This window comes from Podarcis gaigeae (assembly GCF_964106915.1).
Source record: "Podarcis gaigeae genome assembly, chromosome: 3".
Classification (NCBI taxonomy): Eukaryota; Metazoa; Chordata; class Lepidosauria; order Squamata; family Lacertidae; genus Podarcis; species Podarcis gaigeae.
In genome coordinates this window covers 63,938,870-63,962,732 of record NC_139680.1, presented here as the reverse complement: position 1 = coordinate 63,962,732, position 23,863 = coordinate 63,938,870, and the positions used below count along the sequence as shown (strand labels likewise).

Genomic DNA, 23,863 nt, shown 5'->3' with positions numbered 1-23,863 from the left:
TGTGTGAAAACGCCATTCCTATGTACAAAACACTAGTGCAGTTTAACAAAAGGAAACTCACATCAGCACCAGATATGGGCGACATCAAGTTTAAACTGAATATTTTTCTCTAAAGAATCACAGTACAGAATAATGGTACACTCTCTTATCAACAGTTATACAGTTCAGAGTGCCACTAGATGAGGTGTGAGAGATCTGTGATCAAAATCTCCCACTCTGTTTAAATTTAAAACCACCCGTGGTGCCATCACATCACATCAGAGCTGTGGCATTGTGGAAGTGGGTAGCTGATCCCTTTTTCAATCTGAATAATCTCTCCGAACTATTATTTGACCCCTGGGGAAACATCAGATACCAGTTTTGTTCTTGTATGTTTTCCCCTACAGGATAAGCCACATTTGGTGTTTGGGGAAAATAGCATGAGGGATTGGAATAACTTGCCTCTGCTAGTACTGTTGCACTGACCCAATTTTCACCCACTGCAACTTCTTTTAACTTCTTTCGGGTGATCTAATTGTGATCCAGTTGTGAATGTCATATCTAGTCCAACACAAAGTTGTTCTTAAATCAGCAGTGAGGGTCAAATCAATAGTCTTTCATTATCTCCTGTCCAATGGGCAACACCATAAAACAATTAAGTACAGTATATCTTTATTGTGAATTGTACAAAATGGAGAGGCATTTAAATTCTAATAGCTCTTTTACTGATGCTTATATAACATATAAACAAGAGAACCCCCAAGACGGCAAACTGAAGAGAGGTGCAGCCATTCTCACTATCTTTGGGGTATTTGCTTTCCTTGTTTCAAAACAGGATAGTGATTATGATGATGATCTCAACACCTTATGTAGTTTACAGAAAGAAGCGTCATAATCTTGTTGGAATTTTGGAGAGTAGAAAACCCCAAGAATATTGCAAATTCAGTATTATTTCTTCCTTAATTAGGTTTCATTGGGATCCTAGATGGAACTATGTAAGTCCCACCAAACTTTCAAGTGAATATGCATGGGATCAGGATACACATCTTACATTGCAAATATGTTGGGTGTAAACAAAAATGCCCACAGCAATTGTATCTGTGAAACATTTATGATGGCGCACAGTCAGAAGTCAGCATGTTGCAAAGCAGACTTGAGCCCCAAATCCCAAAAATATCATAGCAGAAGGGGAGGTTACTTTTGAATTACTTCCTGCTAAGGAATATTTTCACTTTAAGAGGGCAGCTTATTGAAAGATTTTTCAAGCAGTATATGCAATTACTTGTGAAAGTATCATACCCTTCGCCTAGGCTTTACAGCATGCACTGATTTTAAAACACATTTATTAGAATGATTTATTGACCCCATTTACTTTTGAGGAGGAAATAGCATATGTGATAAATAAAGAATAGTCTTCTCCTTCACCTGCCACAAGATCCAGCTATATCCACAAACAGTGTTGTAATTGAGTGCCAGGTGTATGCAACAACTGGGATGAGTTACAGTTATTTTATTCCTAGGCTGCCACAGAATGAACTCCATGAATACTTATTCCCTTTGCTTAACACATTTCAAAAAAACAGGCTGATTCCACATTTTTAATGGCTAACACCACTCTAAGTCAAATCACCTACGACTAACTGAAGGCTGCCTTATTTCATGAGTCAAGTCTATACTTGTAATTTGTTTCTTTCAGCTATTATTTGATCACAAAAAGTTCATGAAAAATCCTATTTGTTATGACAAAAAGACATTGAAAACCTCAGTATAACAGGAAATTCAAAAGGCAATGCTTAAGAAGTCAAAATTTTGCATGTAAAAAGTCAGTTATTATTTAAACAGATCATATCAAAGTAGAACATTTCCCCTAGTGGACAACTTTAATTATTTTTTATCTATTTGTCATGATCTAGCTATAAATTATTGCTTATATTTTCTAATAACATTTCTCCCCAATTCCTTCACTATAGTTTTAAAGTATAGTAAACTTCTTCCTTGTAGTCACTAAAAGATAATATTATCTGGCAATTCACAAAGCATCAACACATTATGACTATTAATTCTTTTGGATACTTTCACTCTAAGAGATCTTTGCCCACATCAGTTCATTTTATGAAATATGTAACAACAATATTTTTGGCTCTCATCCTTGCTGCCCGTCTAGTGTCTAGAGATAACAGATTTCCTAGGGGTCAAATGCCCATATTTTATTTTTAAAAACAACCTTGGTGCTCACTAGAGCAAAAATACAATTGACATGAAAGACATCTTTTTTTCTCTCCCTCTCTTCAAGGCAAGCCTGCAGAACTTGCCTCATCGAAAATCTATAAACTTCATTACTGAGCTGGCACTTTTTCTTTGAGAATGATTTGTACATGCCATTATTAACTTTGCCTGTAGAATTCCACATCTGCTACCTACTTAATTAGATATGAAAGACTGCTTGAAATTGGAATTACAGTATTCAGTCTCTGTGAGGAAGAGGTAAAAAGGTTGGTTTAAGTACAAAGTAACACTACACATATCAGGGATGTGTGAGTGTGGGTGTGCATGTTTCCTCTTCTAGTTGTTCAACTTCTATCTCAAGAGCATGGAATCAAAAAAGCTGTTAGCTAACAGTTTCACTCTGTCATGCTTAAATATTTAGTCTTTGGGGAGTTAGCTGTCCATTAATCAGGAGAAAAGTTGATTGCTAATAAAAGACCAATAGAGGCTTGTCCCACTGATGGGAAGATGAATATTCCCCAAAAAGCTTTACTACTACTACTACTGTACTACTACTACTACTACTACTAAAAATAATAATAATAATACACCCTAAGCAATGTATAGGTACAGTACAGCTCTCTTATCTTTTCTAAAATCATTGATAATTAATGGTCTGAGAGCTAAAATTAATGAGATGAGAGCCAAAATATATCTATTATATATGCTTATTTAGCAAAGCTCATTATACTACAGGAAAGTTCTGTGGGGAGCTGTCTATGGTTGTAAGAGAAAGACTAGTTCAAAGCAAAAGGAAGAGATCATAAGTAATGTACACATCTAGCCGAGTTAAATGGTTTCGACTTGAACCTTGAAGTTGGATCAAGACCCTCTTCTCTTCTGATATGAAGTCACTCCTTCATAGCAGCAGTTTCTCAGAATTGGAAGAATGTTGCCAATCCTTTAGGGTTAAAGTTGGATTGAAACAACAAAGTGATTTATACCTGAAATGCCCTACAGGAGCAATTAATAATATGAGCTTCTCTTTTTATACCCACCTTCTGTATGGACAGCAGACACATAGGTCCAGTTGTAACGTTTGACGATGTCGAGCATGGCTCTGGCTTGCAGAATGTCCGATGGAACTACCCTCAAGAAGTATTTGTACAAAGTTTTGTCACTCAGGTCAATACTGGTTGCAGAATATGCAATCTGGGGAATATCAAAGAGCTGAAGCAGATTTTGAACCTGGATGGCCACAGAACTGGATCCTGGGCCGATGACACCAGCAATGGGCTTTTTCTCCCTGACCTGGTGGTGATACGAAGGGTCAGGCAGGCAACGGCCGAGAGCATCTTTCTCATCTCGAATGGAGATCAAAGAGTCCCTTATGAATTCAATACTCTGCTCCAAGGCCACAGAGGAGTGCCAACAGGAATCTCGGATTTCACTGCCTAAAGTGATGTTGGGCAGCAAGACTGGGTCTGAATTAATTTTATCCAGAGTGTGAAACATGGCCTCAACTCTCTGGATGCCATATTGCTCTCGGATCTCGCCACATTTTCTTTCAGGCACCTTCTCAGCTGGAGGTTGGTGATGAACAGAAAAGAGGGCTCCTATGATGACATCACCATCCATTCTGGCTACTGATCTTTGGGAGGAAGCACCTGAGATCAAAACCTTCCTGCCAGCATTCTTGGGGAGAAAGTCCATCTCCAGGAAAATTGCAGGGAAGAACACCAGCAGCACCCCTATCATCTTGTTGCAAGAAGCCATCCAGATTCTGGCGACCAATTTCACGGGCTCGTCCTGCCTGCACATTGTTAAAGATATGAAAAAGGCGGCAGATTCGCTCCACTCTTTTACTTCTCAAGTGCCTCCAAAACCCATTACAGTGTGCCCTTAAAGCAAATCGCCTGGAGGGGCAACAGAAGTCATCATAGGAGTGAATTGTAGCCTGTTGACATAGGAAGAAAGAACAGAACACATTGATCAGCTGAAAATATGTCAAAGCAGAGCTCAGTAAAGGTCATTTTCTTCATGAACATCTCTCCCCACCTGCCTGGAATATTAGCAGACACCAGATCAAATGGATCCAAATAGCAGGTGCCTTTCGATTTCAGATCTCAAGGAGAGAAAGCAGGGAGAGAGTAACAAGGCACAGTTATACTACTGAGACCAACACTGCGTAGGTGTGAGTGTGGGTGTCTGCATACACACACAATAAAGTAGTGATGCCTTGTTGCATGCATGCATATGTAATATATGAAGAATCTTGCGTATATAAACAGAGTGCAGTGTGTGACTTCATATATTCGTTTATACCTAACCACCTCCATGTGCTGAAATTGGTATCCCTTATCTACTAAGGCAAAATGCTGTTACCTGCATTCTGACACTTAAAGCAAAGAAAAGCCTTTACAAGTTTGAGAACTTCCTTATGTCTTTAATTAGATTTTTTTTAAAAAAACCCTTCATTATTAAGTCAAGAACAAGAAAACTATGCTAGTTTCAACATCTTGAGAAAGATGTGCGCTTCTGTGTAGAATCTTCAGAAAAGAAAATGTCATTTAAAGGTCAAGACAGAATTCTTAAAAACCCTTACAAGATACAGCCTTTCCCAGCTAGATTAATCTTTGGGTTTTGAAAGGAGGAAAGCTGTAGTTCGACAAAAGAGACAACTATGCAAGCTGTGGGAAATACATATTAGTTACTAAGGCAACCGCAGGCAAAGTCCTGATGTGCTTTTCTGGCACCGCTTGCTTTTCATGCAGACTTTGGGCAGGAGAGGTGACAAGCCAGGCGGCTAGAGTTTAAGTAGTTTAATGCGATTTAAAAGGCGATCGGCCGCTCGTTGGAGATAATTGCTGATTGGAAAGTCGGGTATGCTTCGCTTCGCTCGGCTGCCTTGGCTCCCTGTTGCACGGGCAGGGATTGCTATGGATTTCAGCACCCTGGACAACGTCCACGGCAACCCGATCCCTAGCGATTTCCTCCGTTCGGTGCAACAGAATCTGCAGCCATGCTGCGCTCTTTGCCCCAATAACTTCTTGCACCCGTTGCTTTGGTCTTTTGCACCCACCCACCCACCGACTATTATCCAGTCCCCGAAAAGACATAGTAGAAATACATACAGAGAATTCCAGTTGCAGCAGCCTCTTCTCCCCACCCTCTCTCTGAAAGGCTTTTAATGGAATGAAGCGCTGCTGGTGGGTTTCTATGAAGCAAGCCAGATTTCTAGTTGCCACCTCCCCCCACCCACCTTCCTTCGGTCTCTCTCCCCATATCTCTGAAGGACAGGAGAGGGGAGAAAGGCGAGAGATGAAAGCGGGCAGAAGGACGGTACTGTGTGTAGCAAGTGCCGATGCTCCCTGCGCACGCACAAAAACACACACATCTACGGAATCCAGTGAAACTGATCACAGGAAGCCGAATCCGGTTGAAATCTAATGGATAAGGAAGGTCTTTTTGTCTGGCTTTCTTGCCTGCAATGTTATGGTTCGCGCCGGTCCCTTTTGGAGGATTAAACTCAAGACCTACCTGAATCCGAATCGGTGAGGCTGGTCGTTCCTTTCCGTGTCCGAGGCGTTCATTGCCAGTTCTCCTGTTCACATTTCCCTTTGCCACAGTCTGGTACAGGCGAATCGAAGGAGATGGGCTGTACGCGACTGCCCTCTTTCTTCAACGCTGTTTTACCGCATGAAGGAGGGAAAGGGGAGGGGTGTGTGGAAACAGGTCATTCCAGGCTCATCTATTATCTCATGCATAAAGATCAGTCATTCTTTCCCCTTCTTCAACCAGCTCTCAGCCCCCCCCCCCTCCATATATATGCATATATATGTTGGTTTGGACTGTATTTCAATGCCTTAAATTCCTTACTTCCCAGTCACACAAGCAAGTATAAGAAACAGGAGAGAGACTGGTTTCAGAGGTATAGACAGACATGCACATTTGCATCCTGCTGTGAAGATTTCTAACACTGCATTTGAAGATTTAATTTTCCAATTACTATTGCGTTAAAACCCTGCCAGAACAAAGCAAAATCCCATGAATTGTCTAGAATGGAATTTTTTTCCAGCTGAATCTAAAGCTTGCATGCTAAGAGGCATGTAAGATTAAAATAATACCAGGCTGAAAAAGGCAATTGACCCGCTTGCTACACAGACTGAATTAAAGGACTCTAGTGTTTTAGTTTATTATATGAAAGTTAAAGTTAGAATAAGACCCCACTGGGAATGCTAGACGCTTTCAGGGCTGATAGTTGCCCTACTTCTGAAAAGGCAAAGACACCTTGTGCAAAGAGACGACGGCAAGAATCCAAGGACCATTTTTTGTGGGCTTATTTGCCATGGTTTTCTACATGTATGATCTCTGTTACCTTTACACAGTTCATTTATGTGTTACATTGTGTTTACATTAGTTCCAGTATTATTTTTTAAAAAACAAAACCTGTGGACATGTGAGCTTTATGATATGTTTTCGGTAAAAAAGGATAATCTTCCTTCTGCCTGAAGGACACCCAAGGTAATGTGCATCCCATAGAAACCAACTCAACAATTAAAACAATGGGATTTAAAGTAACTGATGAAAGATCATGGCTAAAATAGCTGCATAACCATTTGCAATGCAAGGAAATGTGTTTTTAAAATCCATTCTAAGTCTAAATCTCATCACTGATGTGGCCTGACATCTCTTACTGAGAATCAGACTCCAAAGCTGTAATGCCACCTGTGGGAGCCTTCTTGCCTCAAGCCCCACAGTGTCATTTCAGGAAGGAAGCCTAGTGTAAGGTCTCACCAGCTTATTTCAAAGAACAGGGTTCGTATGTGAGAAGACATTCCCAGAGGTAAGATCAAATTCATTGATGAAATCAAGAGAGACCATGAAGCTACAACAGGGGACAGTGAATCAATCTTTTGCAGAACCAACACATGAATGGTGGCTTATGAGTTAATTGTTTCCCACATAATGGGATTAAGATGTATCTGGCTAGAGTTTCAGATTGGTTTGTGCTTTATCTTTGGAAACTTATTTTAAGAGAGGGAAATTCTCCCCTGAGGAAAAAGTGAGAGTTGCTTAATAAAAGTAATGAAGAAATCCAGGATTTTAGTACGCATGTGATTGGACAGCTATCTCAAACAAATGTTAGCAGCAAAGGTGAGAATTTCTGTTTTTGACTATGAAGTCAAACATCTCTAGCCAATGAGGTGGAAATAATCTAGTATTTTTAATCTCTTTTTGAAATTTGTTGTTGTTGTTGTCATACAGTACCTGTGTTGTTTTAAAATACATATATTGCAGGTAGGTCAATTACACACATACATCTTATGCTTTTGACCTCAGCATTCCATAGGTTCTGGAAGTTCTCAGCTCATAGAAGCTCACACCTACACATCTATAGACATATGGAGTCACCTGAGTAGGTAAAAGTCATACCATAGCAACATACTTCTGAGTGGCCTTATTTGACTTCTAAACTGACAGGCATGCAACAACCCAATTTTAATACCCAGTGAAGGATGCTTTCTAGAACATCCATGATTTGCAGAACAACAAAAGCACCTTTAATACCTGAGGGGATAAGCTTCTGCTCCTTAGGAGGATGGCTCAGGAGCCATAGGATGCTGCTGACATCCCCCATTTCACCAACTTGGACAGGATACCCATTTGATCTACACAGCTTCAATTCTGAGTCCTGTCTCATCCCTCCACTCCCTGCTAAAAGTGGGATCACCTCCCTCACACACAGCTTGATAACACTCCAAGACCACGATGTAGTTTTTACAGAGCCAAATATGGATAGTTGTTTCCCATCTTCACAATAGACTGAACCATTTTGCTGAGATTGAGAGGCAGAACTGCCAGATCAACTATTACTTAGAAACAATCTGGTGTTTCTGGGATATGGCCAATCTGCATTACTAACTCAATTCCAAAGGAATGCATCAGATATATCTGTGAACATATAAAAGTATTATAATAAACTGCAGTATGCATAGAGCATGTAGACTCCTGGAAGTCCAGCAAAACTCATGAGGATGAGCAGCAGCTTTAAGATTAATATGGGAACCTCTAGCATGGTTTGGAGAGATAGGAATATCCTTAAGGCAAAACAAGTAAGAGTTATTGTAGCTTCCTCCAGAAAGATTATTGATAAATAGAAATTTTAAAACACTTCTCCGCAGCAATACAGGAAGGCTGAATGACCTCACATATTATCTTCTATTGAAAAATATAAATTCCCTGATGTTATTTTATTAGCATGATGAATTCCATATACCCTTTTTAAAGTAAGCAAATCACACAGACTTCCCCAGAGATTCGGCCAATAGGGAGTTTTCATCTCATGGTGGTTTCAAGCATCTTCAAATGTGAAATATCTCTTAATGCATAATCCGGCACCTTGAGACACATTGTGTGTTTTCAATGCTCTTCAGGGGCTTTAGTCTCTCTCAAGCAATGCATAGTTTATGTTCATCCAGATGTACTACCTCGGGAATTGCCTGCATTTGTCACAGTATTTTATCCATACCTGTATCTATATGCCAGCCCCCGAGTGTGAAGGACTAGATGTGGTAGAGGTTCAATCCAGATTAAACGGAAATTGTTGATGATTCATGTTTGAGTTTGCAGTCTGTCTTGGATAGAGTTGAGATTCCTGTGAAAGATCAGGTACTTAGCTTGGGAGTATTCCTTGATGCATTGCTGTTGGATAGGCAGGTAGCATTGGTTGTGAAGAGTGCCTTGTCCCATCTTTGGCTAGTTTGCCAACTAAGAACTTTCCTTGCCACAGTCATTCATGCACTAGTGAAAGGGAAGCCAATGTGGTACCTTCTAGGTGTATGCAGAAGGGTCATAGCTCTGTAGTAGAGCATCTGCTTGGCACACAGTTCCCACCTTGACTTTCCAGAATGTTAAGGTAGGCCTGGAAAGACCTCACCCTGAAACCCCGGAGAGCTGCCACTAGTTAGTGTAAAGAAAAATACTGGGCCAGTTTGACTGTTAATCTGACTTGGTTTGAGGCAGATTATTATGTTCTGTTGTTGGACTCCAACTCCCATCAGCCCCTGGCAGCAGGGGTGGGATCATGGGAGTTGGAGTCCAATGACATCCAGAGGGCACTATATTGTTACTGATGTACTCTCATCCTCTACACTGGATTACTGTGTGGGACTACCCTTGAAAAGTGTTCAGAAACTGCATTTGGGACAAAATGCTGCAGCCAGGTTGCTGACAGGTTTGATTCCAATTTGCCCATTCTGAAATGTGTCTCCTGTGGTTCATTTAATGAAAGTGACAGAATCCTGAGCTTCTTTCAAAACCCAAGTTACTTTCATCATTAAGGGTAATTTCACTTTAAACCAAGAGCCTGGTGTGGATGATATTCTGCCCTGGGCATATGAGACTATCCAAAGGGCTGCCAATTTGAGAATCACAACTAATATATGCTGTATGCTACTAAGCTTTACTGCTAAGTGCAAAGGTAGCCCAACAAACCATGAAGATACGATGCTCTGAAATGAACACAGAACTCGATGAGTTATTGGAAGCCATGCGAGCATTTTAAAATAAGGCTGCAGTTCTAATAATGCCATTGAAATTGATTAAATTTTCCATGTGTAAGGAGGTGTGTAAGTTTGCCACAGGTTTCATTTAATATATTTGCATTAATGACAATAAGAGGGGTGGCTAAGCCACAGCCCTCTAGCTGTTGCTGAAGTACAACTCCCATCATCTCTGACCATTGGCCATGCTGACTAGGGCTGATATAAGTTGTAGTTCAGCAGCAGCTGAAGGATCACGGGTGGTGCACTCCACACAGCTTGCTATCTTTTTTTTACAAATATTGGCGCAGGCAGTCTGGAGAAGGTGCAATAAAGCTCATGGATAAAGCTGGCAGCCAAGCGAATTAGTGCATAGCTGGGCTGACAGGTGGGTGGATTGGGAGCTGAAAGCCAGCAAAGCCTGTAGGGAGAGTCTGAAGAAAGCTTGATTTTTACCCAAAGGATGGGTTGTCAAAGCGGAATCAGAGGCTTTTTAAAGTGCCATTTGGAATCAACATTGGCCCCTTATGTCACCTTACCTCTGCTGACTAAATATCTACAGAACTGCCTTCTGGCCATTAGCAATGATGACACTCAAGCGGCAACAGAGATGAGGCCAGCCACTCTCTCTTCTGGCAACCTGCCATGAAATATATCTGGGACTAGTTATCAAAGTCCCTCGTTCTATATTGTTGACATCGAACAACAAAACCCCATTTGCTGCAAAAGTTAGGACTTATTCCCCCTCCTATCCCCAACCAATGAGTAACTTTAGCACAGAAGAGTATGCCTGCATCAAATATTTAGCAGCTGCTCTTTGCACCCCTCAGTATCCTGCCATATCTAGTTTTTCATTTCTATATATTGCACAAACGTATCTTAGCAGAATCACAAAAGTCAGAAAGGGTCATCCAATTTCCCTACATTCCCTCCATTCCCCTATTGTCTCCTACAATTTAAAAAGGCTTGTGTTGTTGTTGTTTAAGTGCTGATTTAAAAGGCAAAACAAACAAAATAAAATATTGGGAATTTAGAAAGGGTTATGAGAAAAAAGCACGTTGACATGTTGGAATTGTGACTGATATGAACAGCATAACCCCATTAAAAGTCCTTCATTTTCACTTGTGGAATGTACCTCGACCCTCTAACATAACTCCACTCTGAGCTTAATATGGAAAAGTCTCAGATAGGTCTGTCTTGGGTCATATGTGAACTGAACACCAGCTACCTTGGGAGTTCTAGCTAATCATGGACCATGCAATCATGCGCCACCTCCTGAAGCACCTTGCTCTGCTCACAAATCATTGACTTAGATCCTAAGGTTGCAACCCTAATGATGTCTACTCAGAAAGAAGTGCTCTTTAAATTAAAGGGGCTTATTTGCAGGTAAGTGGGATTTGGAGTGCAGCCTAAGCAAGCTTCTGCAGGTGGGAATGACATGTGAGTGGAATTCTGATCACGAGACTCTCTCACTAATGGAAGTGGAGAAGTGACTTTCAGTAACCTCCCTTTTCCCCTTGCCAATCTGCCGCAGAGAGTTATGAATGGTGCTCCACAGCAGCATTGCCAGCTGCTGGGGAAAGGAGAGATGAGCAAAGAAAATGTCATACCACCCCATACTCTGCTAGATACCAGCTCCCTCCATGAATGTAAGCAGCCCTTTCATTAGCAGAGGACTAGTTAAGATCCAAGTTTGGTAGCTAAAGGGAGGGTTTTTCAATGCACACTTAAATCTTAGGGTCATAGTGTTCTTACAATATCCAACAGAGAGAAGCTTGGATAGATAAGGCTGGTTGGCTCACACTGGTAGAGCTTAGATCACAGCAATCTTGAAGGTGCACAAGATAACACTAGTTTTTTATGAGGTAGAAGAGAACCACATACTTGAATTAATGTGCCCATGCAAAAATGTCCCTTATTTGTAAAGCTAAGGCATTAGAGGGAAAGCTAGACTGGAAGCCTTCTGCCTGATATATATTAGTCTTACATATAATGGGAAGCTTGAGTGTGGAAATGCATTCAACCAAGCAACCCCCCTCCCTTGCATTTTCAGGGGGTATGTAAGGTTTGTACTGCATCCCCTTGGTAACATGTTTAATACATAAATAGATGCCTGTAGGCTGGAAAATGGGGAAAACAAACGAATATTTGAACTGGCTCAAATATCCCCTCGATTCACCCATATTGTTATTTGTACAATGGCAAAGAGGAGAGTAGCTAGATGGAGGAAAGAAATTACACAGGACATCCTTGATGGCAGAAGGGGAGAAGTCAGTCACAACTTGCTTTATTCTAGCTTAGCAGTAGCAAGGCAAGCAGGGCATGAAAACAATGGTTGGGTCTGCTAAAACCTTTTATCAAGTCATACTGTTGGTCTCCTTACTTCAGTATTGTCTACTCTGACTGGCAGTGGCTCTCCAGGCCAGGTACCAGGCAGGAGAATGTCTCAACCCTACTTGGAGATGCCAAGTCTCTCTAGGTCTGGAGAAGTTGTCTCTCTAGATCTGTCCAACTCCTCCCTTAAGAACTTAACCAGGTCTTGATTGTGGGATTCCCATAGGCATCTGGTTGGCCAAACTAAATGAGACACTGGTCTGATCCAGCAGGACTCTTTTTATACTCTTAACCTGACCAACTCAGCAAAGGAGGAGATCAGTCTCCCCAAGTCAAAGCCAAAACAGGCCACTAATGGCCTGCCACTACTAGTGCAGAGATACTTCTGTCCTCCCTGTAGCCTATCACACAGCACAAAGCAAGTCCACTAAAGAAAGCAAGGATCCAGCATTTCCTAAATGATATATCCCATCTGCTGAGAAATCAAAGTCATATTCCTTTCTTTAACTAATCTTGCTAAATAAATTCTTGGTAATCTGCAGTCATCACAGTCAAGACAGGCTCGTGGGTTTGTGTTGGTGGGTGACACATCTGTCCACATGTTGCCACCCAGGGGCTGCTCTGTTAAGATCCCCTTTCCAAGGCCGTGACAGTAAATTATATCAGACATTCAAGTGCAGACCATCCAGTACTCCCATTATTTTTGAAAAATGAGGTTGCGAAAGTCTAAGGCGCCTCATTCAATCTTGAGCAGCATAACAAATAAAGCAGAGCTGCTCTATTTGTAACCTGGTAGCCCAGTTTGGAAAATAAATTAAAGTTTTCATTAAATCAATGTGTTTTAGATATGCATTTAAAATATGAGCCTTCAGAAAGTTCACAGTATGAAAAAGCGGGAGAGAACCCTGTGCTTCCTTGGTTCATTTTGTTTAGTGGTCATTAATACGGTAATTGCCTCATGAATACAACTGAAATAGCTACACTTTTCAAATTGCAAAGCACTTATTATTGGAGAGAACTGTGTCTCATTTCCATGCACTGAGGAAAATGTACTGTACCTATGTTTGTTTGTTTTTGAGAATTCTCCAGTATTTTTGGAGAGGTTTTATTTTTTTTAAGCCAATATTTAAAGAAATAGTGGGGTTTTGTTTTTAGTAACTTCATCTTTCTCTTGGAATTTTGCAGGGCTGTTACCTCTCTTCATGACTATTTGAGAAATTGAACACTAGCTTTTAAAATTTACCTGTTAAGATTAAATCAGATATTATGGGAATACAAAGAAAGCTAGAAGAACTTAAAATAACAAACTATCTAACTGTACATGAAAAATTCATGTATAGTTTTATGATCACCCCCCACTTTTTTCCCTTGCGGCTGATCTGCTATAGGCAGTAGCCTGTTTTACTCACTGACATTGGCCCTCATGACACTTGACTACCTAAAAGGAATATTAATGTATTCTTTATACTGGGGCTTCATTAGACCATACATTTCTTGCATTAACTATAGCAGTTTAGGTCGTTTTCTTCCCAGCAGCAATTCAACAAAATAGTATCCTCTCATATCACATTTAATCTCTATTGTTTGACGTTCACTCATAGACTCGCTGATTCAGTGGCATTCAAAACAGTTTGCTTATTTATTTAACCATATTTTTACCCACCTCTTTTTCAGGCAATTATTCTCTCCCAAAGCAGCTTGCATCAATTTAAAAGAGTAGAGGAGCACTGCCATCAGGCAGACAAAGACCCACAAGGGAAAAGAAGTGGATGGAAAAGCAGAGAAATGGAACATCAACTCCTTAAGGCCAGACTGAAGCAGTAGGCCATAACCAGGCATTTATAGTCACCTGTTTATAGTCATCAATTTATAGTTGATCTACGCTGGCCAGTGTTCTTGCTTGAATAGCAGTTGATGGCTCTCAATGGATGGGGCCAGAACGTCCTCTCATTTTGCTTCTGCAATACTAAAGCAGACTGGAAGTTGGAGCGGAGTGTTCTTTCTGGCATGGAGGAGAAAGCAAGCTCCTTCTGTGGCCAGCGGATGGGGCCAGGCTGGCTACCCCCTTGCCACAAGGTTCTTCCTAGGAGCCTCCCAGTGGCCTTTGGTGCCTCTTACACTGAATATAATCTTCCATCTACAATTGTCTGAAGCACCAAACGGAAGCTTTAAAACATACCTAAATAAATCCTTTCAATCCCATCCAGGGAGTATGTACAGACTTGTGATGTTTTCATGTCATGCAGACATGATGTTTTCATGTCATGTTCCTGAAAGAGAATCACGGGGTGCTGCTGCGGAGGAAGTGTTTTGGACATTAACACAGAATGCACAGTGCTGTGTTGACAGCAGAAGAGAAACTCAGTCTGTTCACATTTTTATTGTACATGAAAAATATGTTAAGACACCTGTGTGGTGCCTGTACAGAGCCGAAGAGAATTTTTTTGAGAGAAAATGGATTTAGTACCACAGTGGAGATGGAATAATATGAGCTTAGCTAACTCACACAATGTTTTTATGCATTTAAGATTAATTATGGGCACAACCCATACATAGCATCAGTGTGGTGTGGTGTCATGCTAGGATGGGAGAAGCCGGTTCAAATATATACTATATTGTTGTTATTTTGCTATTGATGTTGATATTATTAGTATTGTTATACACACACACACACACACATCGCCCTTATTATGTGTATTTTATATACCACCCTTTGATGAAAGAGCACAAGGTAGTTTAAAACACAGAACACAAATGTCAATACATAACATAATATCTGTACAATATAAAAATCAAAATGGTTACAATTGTCGTAAAAAATACGTAATGGAATATAGCTTTTTTAAAAAAAGATAAAATACAGATACTCATAACAGCAACAGCACAAACGAAAAGGAAGGAGAACATCATCAGCCAGGTATCTAAAATACAAAAATAGTGCACAAATTCACAATTGTCTCTCTGTCCAAAGTCGCTCTTAATCCCAGCCCCACACAGAAAACAACAGACACTCTGAGCTTTCGCCTGGGAGCTTTCCTTTTCTCTCCCAGTTTCTCACCCTGGGAGATGTTCACACTGTTTCTCACTGAGGGTCCTTCACTGAGGTCAAGCAGAAATCTGCCAATTCAAAGTCAGACAAAGCAGAGGCAGTTAAGTACAGATAAGCAATATCAGGCAAAAGCAGATAAGGGGTCAAGGCAAAGGCAGTTAGCACCTTGGACAGCTCCACATCACCTAGACTGGAAGTTTGACAAGACGGTCTTGAATGCTGCTCCAACAACCAGCAAAGTCAGATTTAGCCTTAACTGGACTGCAGCTTCCACTGAGTAGCCAGCCCCGCCCCTGGTGGTTGGAATCTTGTTTGGGAGCCATTGACTCTGGCAGCTCAGAGCAGCCCATGATTCTTCCATGATCTCTGAGCTGTCACCCTCAGAGTCTGAGAAAGGCAGTGCGACCTCTTGGGACTGCAGAAGTGCAGGCATCACCTGCTCCTCTGGTGATGTAACACCTGAGGAGACAGGAACAACCAAGACTGGTTCTGAGGGAGAATCCTCCTCACAGTCGAAGGTATCCTTTGCATCCAGTCTCAGTCCCTGAGAAACCCTGAGTCACATGACACCATAACATTTTTGACACATTTAGCGAGTAAGTTTAGGAAGTTGAAGAATTTTGTTTTAGTGTTCAGGGATAGGTGGAGGTGAGGAGGAAATTGATCATTGTCCAGAGAAACCACCATTAAGGGACAATTATCTAGCCTGGTTTATGCAGCAGAATTCAGTGGTAAAACTCTGGGGTAATAGAATGGACTGTACCACTTCAAAATGCAGGTGAAGGTATCATTTTTTTAAAAATATAAAGGAACATTTAAAAATGGTATCTTCCTTCACAATCTGAAGCAGACCCTCTCTGTCTCTGGGGTATTCCCAACTGACAGCTAGCAGAGTAATATACTACACCCTCCTTAGGGTGTTCCAAATTGGCAGCTACTGGAATAATATATTGCTCCTTTCACAACAGTGACATGTATACTGAGCAGCCACAGACTCCAGAGAATTTAAATTGGCTTTGCAGCCATTTTCAGGGGTATAAAATGCTTTCCAGTGGCACTTTATGGACTGGCTTAGTATTTCAGTTATCTAAAGCCAAAATGCTCTTGAGCATAAAACACACACACTGCTTAAGAGATAGTTAACTCTTCACCTAATGAAATCATGATTGCTATTTCAGAAATGAAATAGGACCACTTAATTAGATATAAGGCCTTCCTTTAAAGTACTCTTTCTTTTTCACTTAGCTCAAAGTGAATTAATTTTTAAACCAAAACTTTCAGACTGAAGGATGGAATTTTTATCCTAATCGTAATAGCACCATTATGGGGTTCAAATATTCATAGGAATCACTTCCGGTGCTGCCGCCATGGTGAACAGCGGATCCCATGATTGCGGATGTCAGGCATGCAGTTAATTAAGGATAATCTGGGAGTAAAATCCTGGGCCCATTTGGATCGCCATGTGTGTAGCCTCTCTGCATGCATATACTGGTTACACAGAGAGCTTCTTCTCACACATGTAGGACATGCGGGTGGTGAGGATGGAGCCACTGGGTGTGTTGACATCAGGCCTATCTTGTCAACAAGGTCCTCACATGTTCTTTTAATGTTTATCTGAACTCCCCTATTGTCATAGCATATGGCATTTCACCAGCATTAAAAGACAAATTAGTAGCTAGGGACACGGCCAATAAAGCGAGATGAGTGCTGCAACCCCAGAGTCGGTCACGACTGGACCTAATGGTCAGGGGTCCCTTTACCTTTAAGACAGAGCTATTGCCTGCCAGAAGCTACCACAGGGAAATTCTGTATTAATAACAATATGCAAAGACATTTCAAATAAGGGATAGAAATTCAGTGTGGGCACATGTGTTGATTGTCTGTGTATCTGAAAGAATTTTGGCCTCTGTTCATCACAGAGTCAACTACCAGTGAAATCCTCTATACGAGGGATAGGAAATTTATGGTCTTCTAGATGTTGTTGTACTACAATTCACATCATCCTTGACCACTGGCCATATTGTCTGGGGCTGATGGGAGTTGGAGTCCAATAACATCTGGATGGTGACAGGTTCCTCACCCCTATATACTTTGAAATATTTATATATAATGAGATGGGTACTGAAAAGCCACAAAGCAGACATGCCCTACCACCCTACCAAGTTAAGCTCCATCAGTGTATATTACTCTGTGTTATCACAGCAATACACCCACCTTTAGGGTCATCTTGAAAAGCCTTAAGTGTCCCACTAAGTAACATTGCCCCAAATAATCTGGATCTTTCACTCTCAGACCAGCCATACAGGATCATTACTTAGTGTAAAAGAACATTATGAACATTGCCGGAAATCCTCTGTGATGTCTGGCGTGTTAGTATACAACATAAACAATTAAACTGGAGGAAGGAAATGAAGGTGTAAAATCCTCTGGAGGTAATTTCCCCACTGGGTTATATAAAGTTGATCTCTTCACTGATCTGAAACTTAAGTACAGCAACTTTATGCTTGAATAGTTTTATAGTCTGCTGTAGTAAAACATCTGATTTATGCTGGGCTATGTTCTTGTCGGCAAATCTTCACAAGCTTTTGCACACTTTAATTAAATAATTATCGCCATATCCCTGTGAGCCTTGAAAGGTGTCAAAGCTGTTCTACTGAAGCAGACAGGTAGATGTTATTAAACGCCTTCTTTGGGGGAGAACCGAGTGTGTTGGCTCACTGCAGTTATGTAGTGTCAACATTAACTAGCTGTATTTGTCTTCTAATCTTTCATTAAGGTGTTGTTGTTTTAAAAAAAGAAATTATTAAAAGTTGAATTCAACTTGTAAAATTAATGGTTCCTATTCAGTAACTGCAGAAAGGGTTGTAGCTTAGCAACAGAGCTTCTGGTTTGTATGCCAGAAACCCAAGATTCCCTACCATTTCCAAGTAAAACTGGGAATATTCCCTGTCTGAACCTTTGAACAGTTACTGCCAGTAAGTGCAGATCACAGGGGGTTAACATCTGGCCCTTCGGATATTGTTGGACTCCATCAGCCCCAGCCAGCATGGCCAATGGCCAGGGACGAGGCAGACAATACTGAGCGAGATGGACCAATGGTTTGACTCAGTATAAGGCTATGCTCCTAACTAGTGAAACTTACTGAATGCAGCAAGGTGGTCATAGTACTTGTGACATCATGTCCACCTGCAACCCCACCGTAATATTCCTGCAATGTTCCCTTGATGTTCTACCAAGGTCGCATTTGCACGGACACTTTACTATTGGAACTTCTCCTAGATCTGTTGCTGGATGTGCGTCTACTTGTGATAATCCATCATCTTCCATTTTGCTCTGTATCCAGTGCATGCAGCACTGCTTCCATTCCACTGCAGTTTCAGTTCTGCAAAAATATTATTCAGCTTGTTGTGATGATACCGCATGACTGACAGGTGGGCACCAGCAAGGGTGGGCAAGAGAGAAGAGGCAGGAGCCTGCCTGCATGCTTCCCTGCCGTCCTCAGTCTTCTACCCACCTCCTTTCTAGGTTCAGGGCAGCAGCAGCCATTGCCTCCTTAGGATCGCTCAGCCAGGGATGGTTTCTGCTGCTTCCCTTTGTTTGCTTGGCCTTTCTCTTTGGGTGGTGCAGCAGCAGGGATTTGGCTCAGCAGCAGGGAGCCAGAAACAGGCAAAAGGAAGAGCTATTTCTGCCAGCTGACCTGCTTTCTCTTCCTCTTATGAACCAAGGTGGGCAAACTTCTGGCTTGTTGGATCCATTTTGCTGTGGAACCCCAATTTTATTTATTTATTTATATGTTTCATAAAATTTCTATATAGATTCATTGCTGCTGCTGCTGCTGTTGTTGTTTTAAAAAAAATCCTAAACATTTCCCAAAACAAATAAAAACACACCACATTATTGGTAAGAACAATTAAGACAATTAAAAGCACTAATAATATAAAAGCACACAATGCATGGGTAGGCTCGCCTAAACAAAAATGTCTTTAGCAGCAGGTGCCGAAAAGAGTACAGTGAAGGCACCTGCCTGGTTTCAATAGGCAAGGAGTTCCAAAGTGCTCGCCGCACTACAAGATCTTTAAAAAGTTGCATCTAACTTAAGTCGAAAAGGCAGGGGTTGGGTTTTTGTAAAAATAATAATTTTAAAATAAGGCTCAAGACCTTCGCAGAACCTCAAGACCAACCCAAATAATCTTGGTTAAACCCATCACTGCAACCTAATCTGTGTGGACCGGGTCTTACAGCAGCTGTTCCGCAACCGTCTCCGTTTGTCCTCCCCGCAGAAACACGGCTTAGAGAAAAGAATGCACAGCGCACGCGCACATTCGCCAGCGCTTCCCTGCCGTTGTGGGGGGGGGGGGCAGGCGCGTGCTAGCGCGAGAGGGGCAGTGGGCGGGGCCTTCGCGTCACTCTCGGCTTCCGCCTCCTTCCTCCGTCCGGCGGGTGAACTTTGAGGGGAGAATCTTCTTCTTGTTGTTTGGCTTTCCCCTCCCCCAACCCTCCCTTCGCTTCGTCTTCCTCTTCCTGGTTCAAGGATGGTCGCTGCGCTCCTTGGAGCTGCTCAGGAGCTCGTTTCTTCTGCCAGCCTCGCCGCCGCCGGGCCCAGAAGGGGAAGCCGGGGAGGAGCCCCAAGGAGCTGATTCCAACCCTCTCAGGTGCGTCAGGCTGAGAAGAAGCAGCGGGTGGGAGGTTGCAGTTAGTGGCTTCGCCCCCACCTGTCGCTTACACACACGTGTGTGTTTATAGTTTTATATATAGAGGGAGAGACAGCTTCTTCGTTGGTCTATGACGTGCAATAGGCCTTAATTTGGGGGGCGTTGTTACCGGCGCCTTGGCCTTGTTGGTATCCCTATTATCTGCATATTCTTATAATATGCAAAATATAATGAATAATTCTCTTGCGGTTTTGTATCTCACTCTCCCCAACCCCCAACAGCCCCTCTTATAAGTTGTTGGGAGGAGCACGCTAATCTTCTCTCTCCTTCAAGAAACAAAAAATCCTTTTCTGGTATGTCATGTGCATGTACAGCCAGAGCTTATTATATTCGTGATTTATCTGATAATGTAGTTGGAAACAATCGTAGAATATTTGTAACTTCTTTGTTTATAAGCATACAGTGAGGTGGAAGGAGGGGAATACCCCACTGTCTTTGCCCAGTGTCTACTCCACTTTGAAATATGGTAGCAGTAGTTACTAAACTGTAGTTTAGTAAGGAATCCAGATTACATGGTTTTGAATGTGCACATAAGAATTCTTTGCCCACCTCACTTCCTGTCAGCTGATGTAGATTAAATGACCTGAGTAACAGATGGGTCCCAGAGTTCTTAATGCAAATAAATATGTATCAAGTTTAGTTTGTATCTGTGGCATAACTTCTTTGTTTGATGTACATGTATTAATCATGGCTTTCATTTGTTAAGTGCAAATATGGTTGATAGTATATGCAACAAAGAGTCTTGTGGCACCTTAAAGACCGTCAAATTTATTATGGTGGTCTATAAATGTTTATGCTGTAATTAATTTGTTAATCTTTTAAGATGCATAAGGCTTTTGGTGTGTTTTGCTCCAAGAGAGTAACACAACTACCCCTTTGGAATAAGTTTGATTGTGTGGCTGATTTCCTCCTTGAGACAAAATGTCATGTAGTGCTACCAACATTAATAGTCCTTTCACGAAGAGATAAAAATACTGCCTGCATCCCTCATCTCTGCCTCCATCCCTCATCTGTCCAAATATTTTAGCTTTAAGGCAATGAGGGTGTGTTGTCGTATAAGGTGGCATAAGGCAAATTCTGAATGAATGCCCAGATATAAGCTTTCTGAGGAACAGGGTTGTGGTTTTTTAAGTTGTTAATCAGCAGGTATTCATGTGTCCTTGTTGTCATATTAACTTGGTGATTAAAGCAAGTCTCTCATGTTCATAGAATCTTAGAGTTGGAAGGGATCCCAAGGGTCATCTAGTCCAACCCCTTGCAGTGCAGGAATCTCAGCTAAAGCATCCATGACAGATGGCCGTCCAACCTCTGTTTAAAAACCTCCAAGGAAGGAGAGTCCACCATCTCTCTACTGCTGAACAGCTCTTACTGTCAGAAAGCTTTTCCGAATGTTTATTTGGAATCTCCTTTCTTGTAACCTGAAGCCATTGGTTCAAGTCCTACCCTCCAGAGCAGGAGAAAACAAGCATGCTTCCTCCACCATGTGATACCCCTTTTTTACAGGCTAAATATACCTAGGTCCTTCAAGTGCTCCTCATAAGGTTTAGTTTCCAGACCCTTGATCATCTTGGGTGACCCCCTCTGCACACTCTGCACATGTTCCAGCTTGTCAACATCCATCTTAAATTGTAGTGCCCAGAATTGGACACAGTATGTCAAGTATGGTCTGAGTAAGATCCTTTTCTCATGCACTGCTAGTAAGCCAGGTGCCCCCCGTCCTATTGAAATTCATTTTGTTAGCTTGTGCCCAGTTCTCCAATCTGTTAAAGTCATTTTGAATTTTGATTCTGCGGCATTAGCTACCCCTCCCAGTTTGATGTCATCTGCAAATTTGATGAGCATCCCCTCAATTCCTTCATCCTATAAAGATGTTGAACAACAATGGGCCCAGAACAGAACCACTTGTCACTTTTTTCCAGGATGACGAGGAACCATAAATCTTGGGATTTAGACTATATCTTGGGTGCATGGTCTCCATCCATTTGTAATCACATGCCTATTTTTAAATAACACCATTTCATAATTAACTAGTCTTATATTTCGAGATGAAGGGTACAGATCCACTGGTGAATTCACCCTTTAGAGATGGTAATGTTTTGAATTATATTTAGAATTAGAAAACAAATTTGGAGGGAAGAATATTTAACTTGTGAAAATATTGTTGTTGTAAGCATAAACTGATTAAGATATATTTACTTTTTACTCAGGACTTACATTTTAGATATAATTTTGACAAGTGTTGTGGCTCCTTCACATGCTACTATTTATCATTCTTGCCTTAAAACCATTTGCAGTTAGAGATTAAACCACAGTTTCTGATCAAACCCCAGAATATTTTTTCGTGGGTGGGTGAGAGAGAGAGAGAGGAGATGGGACACAGCACTCATTCTCTGTTCAATAAACTATGGATTCTTACCTATACATTTGGATCAGGCCTTTATTGTTAATAAACCAAAGCATACTAATCCATGCAGAAATGTAAATGGATGTCAATCTGTATTACAGAGATCAAATACTGCTAGTGAAACATAAAAATGAGTGGCCGTCGAAAGCGTGCTCCTCCATCGAGGATGAATGATGAGAAAAAGAAGCAGCTCTGCTGGAATATGCATGATGACTGTAAAAATGAAGTGATAGATTTGGATGCAGTGGATGAAGACCAACCTCTTGCAGGTACAAGCTCATCTTTTACAACACATGTTGTTATAAATGATGATAGCACTGATGAAGTTTCGACGCTCAAAGTAAACAACCTAAAATCGTTGAGCATTTCAACCATTTTGGATGAAGCAGAAGATTCCTGCCATCTCTTGACTTCTATATCCATACAGCTAAATATTGTGATATTTCCTTATATTTCTGATTCTAACTGGAAAACCTTACTTGGAGAGTTCATTCTGCAACCTCTTCCTGGTCAACAACTAAGTGAGAATGTCCATAAAAAGAGTTTTACATTGATGAGAGCAGAACCTAGTGATCATTTGCGAATCTGTATTCATGCAAAGAACGATGAGAGGGAAGAGTCATTACAGAACACTTACCAAGAAGACGTGTTAGTTGAATCATCTTTAAATAATGAAATGTTAGAAGACTTGATGTGGCTGCAAAAGAAGAGAGTAATTGTACTTTGTCAAAGATCCGGAGATGGCCAGTGCTTAAAGGTACTTGATTTACGTAATTAATAAGACTTCCTAACTGCTAAGAATAAGCCATTTATTTCGTACTTGGAATTAACATATTACGTGAACATCTGGCAGCACCATAATATGATTCAAACAGTACCCTTTCTGTTTGATTTTCAGAGAATTGTCTCTATTTGCATTAACAATATTGTCATGCATATTTATTCAGAATTAAATTCCATTGAGTTCATTATGCACATAATCCTAAATATGTGTAGGATTGCAATGTAAGATTGGTCCAATGAATATTAAAAGTAAGCCAAATGCTTGCCTACAACATGAACATTATAGGTAGTTTTTTTGGTAAGATTTAGTTTAGCATATCCTAGTATCCAGGAAGCTGTAGTTTACATTATAATCAGGATTACATGTAGAATCCCCAATTTATGCTTGACTAAGGCTTACATCTGATGGACTTTGGGCTCCCACAGAGAGCATTGACATTTCACACCTGAAGGTTTATGTTATTAGGGAAGTAGGATTATTTTCAGAGTTGTAAATGTCACTTATTTGCACTGTCTGCTATCTAGATTTTGGGCATAATTCAAACAGCAGTTGGCTGAAGGATTTATTGGTTACAGTTTTTGACTAAGAGCTGAGAGACCAGGGTTCTAGCCATGAAGCTCACTAGGGGACCTTGGGCCAGTCAATGTCTCTTAGCCTAGCCTACTTCACAAGGTTGTTATAAGGATAAAATGGAGAGATGGAGAACCACTGAGCTTCTTGGAGGAAAGGTGGGACATAAAAGCAAGCAAGCAAAAAATAAAATAAGGCATCTAGGCATTGGGTAGACTGTTTTCCTTGCGTATTGTTGCTTTGATCCATGGCTGTGCTTATGGGAAAATAATTATAATGGAA

General features: G+C 41.1%; 2 protein-coding genes across 4 annotated transcripts in view; one reads left to right on the top strand and one right to left on the bottom strand.

Annotated features, from left to right (window-relative positions):
• GRM1 (glutamate metabotropic receptor 1) overlaps positions 1 to 18,960 on the bottom strand; it is a 186,313-nt gene extending 167,353 nt beyond the window's left edge. The window contains exons 1-5 of one of the 2 annotated variants that reach the window (XM_083731611.1): positions 18,254 to 18,960; positions 15,121 to 15,179; positions 13,726 to 14,983; positions 5,725 to 5,871; positions 3,243 to 4,141 (exon numbers count right to left, since the gene is read on the bottom strand). In XM_083731611.1, the coding sequence (XP_083587737.1) occupies positions 3,243 to 4,005 (763 nt within the window). In that variant the 5' untranslated portion in view covers positions 4,006 to 4,141; positions 5,725 to 5,871; positions 13,726 to 14,983; positions 15,121 to 15,179; positions 18,254 to 18,960. Of the gene's footprint in view, positions 1 to 3,242; positions 4,142 to 5,318; positions 5,680 to 5,724; positions 5,872 to 13,725; positions 14,984 to 15,120; positions 15,180 to 18,253 lie in introns of those variants that run through there. The other variant, XM_083731612.1, reaches the window with a different exon arrangement.
• A 537-nt stretch (positions 18,961 to 19,497) lies between these two features.
• SHPRH (SNF2 histone linker PHD RING helicase) overlaps positions 19,498 to 23,863 on the top strand; it is a 44,609-nt gene continuing 40,243 nt past the window's right edge. For both annotated transcript variants that reach the window (XM_083731598.1, XM_083731597.1), the window contains exons 1-2: positions 19,498 to 19,763; positions 22,329 to 22,984. In XM_083731598.1, coding sequence (XP_083587724.1) covers positions 22,358 to 22,984 — 627 coding nt within the window. In that variant the 5' untranslated portion in view covers positions 19,498 to 19,763; positions 22,329 to 22,357. The remainder of the gene's footprint in view (positions 19,764 to 22,328; positions 22,985 to 23,863) is intronic.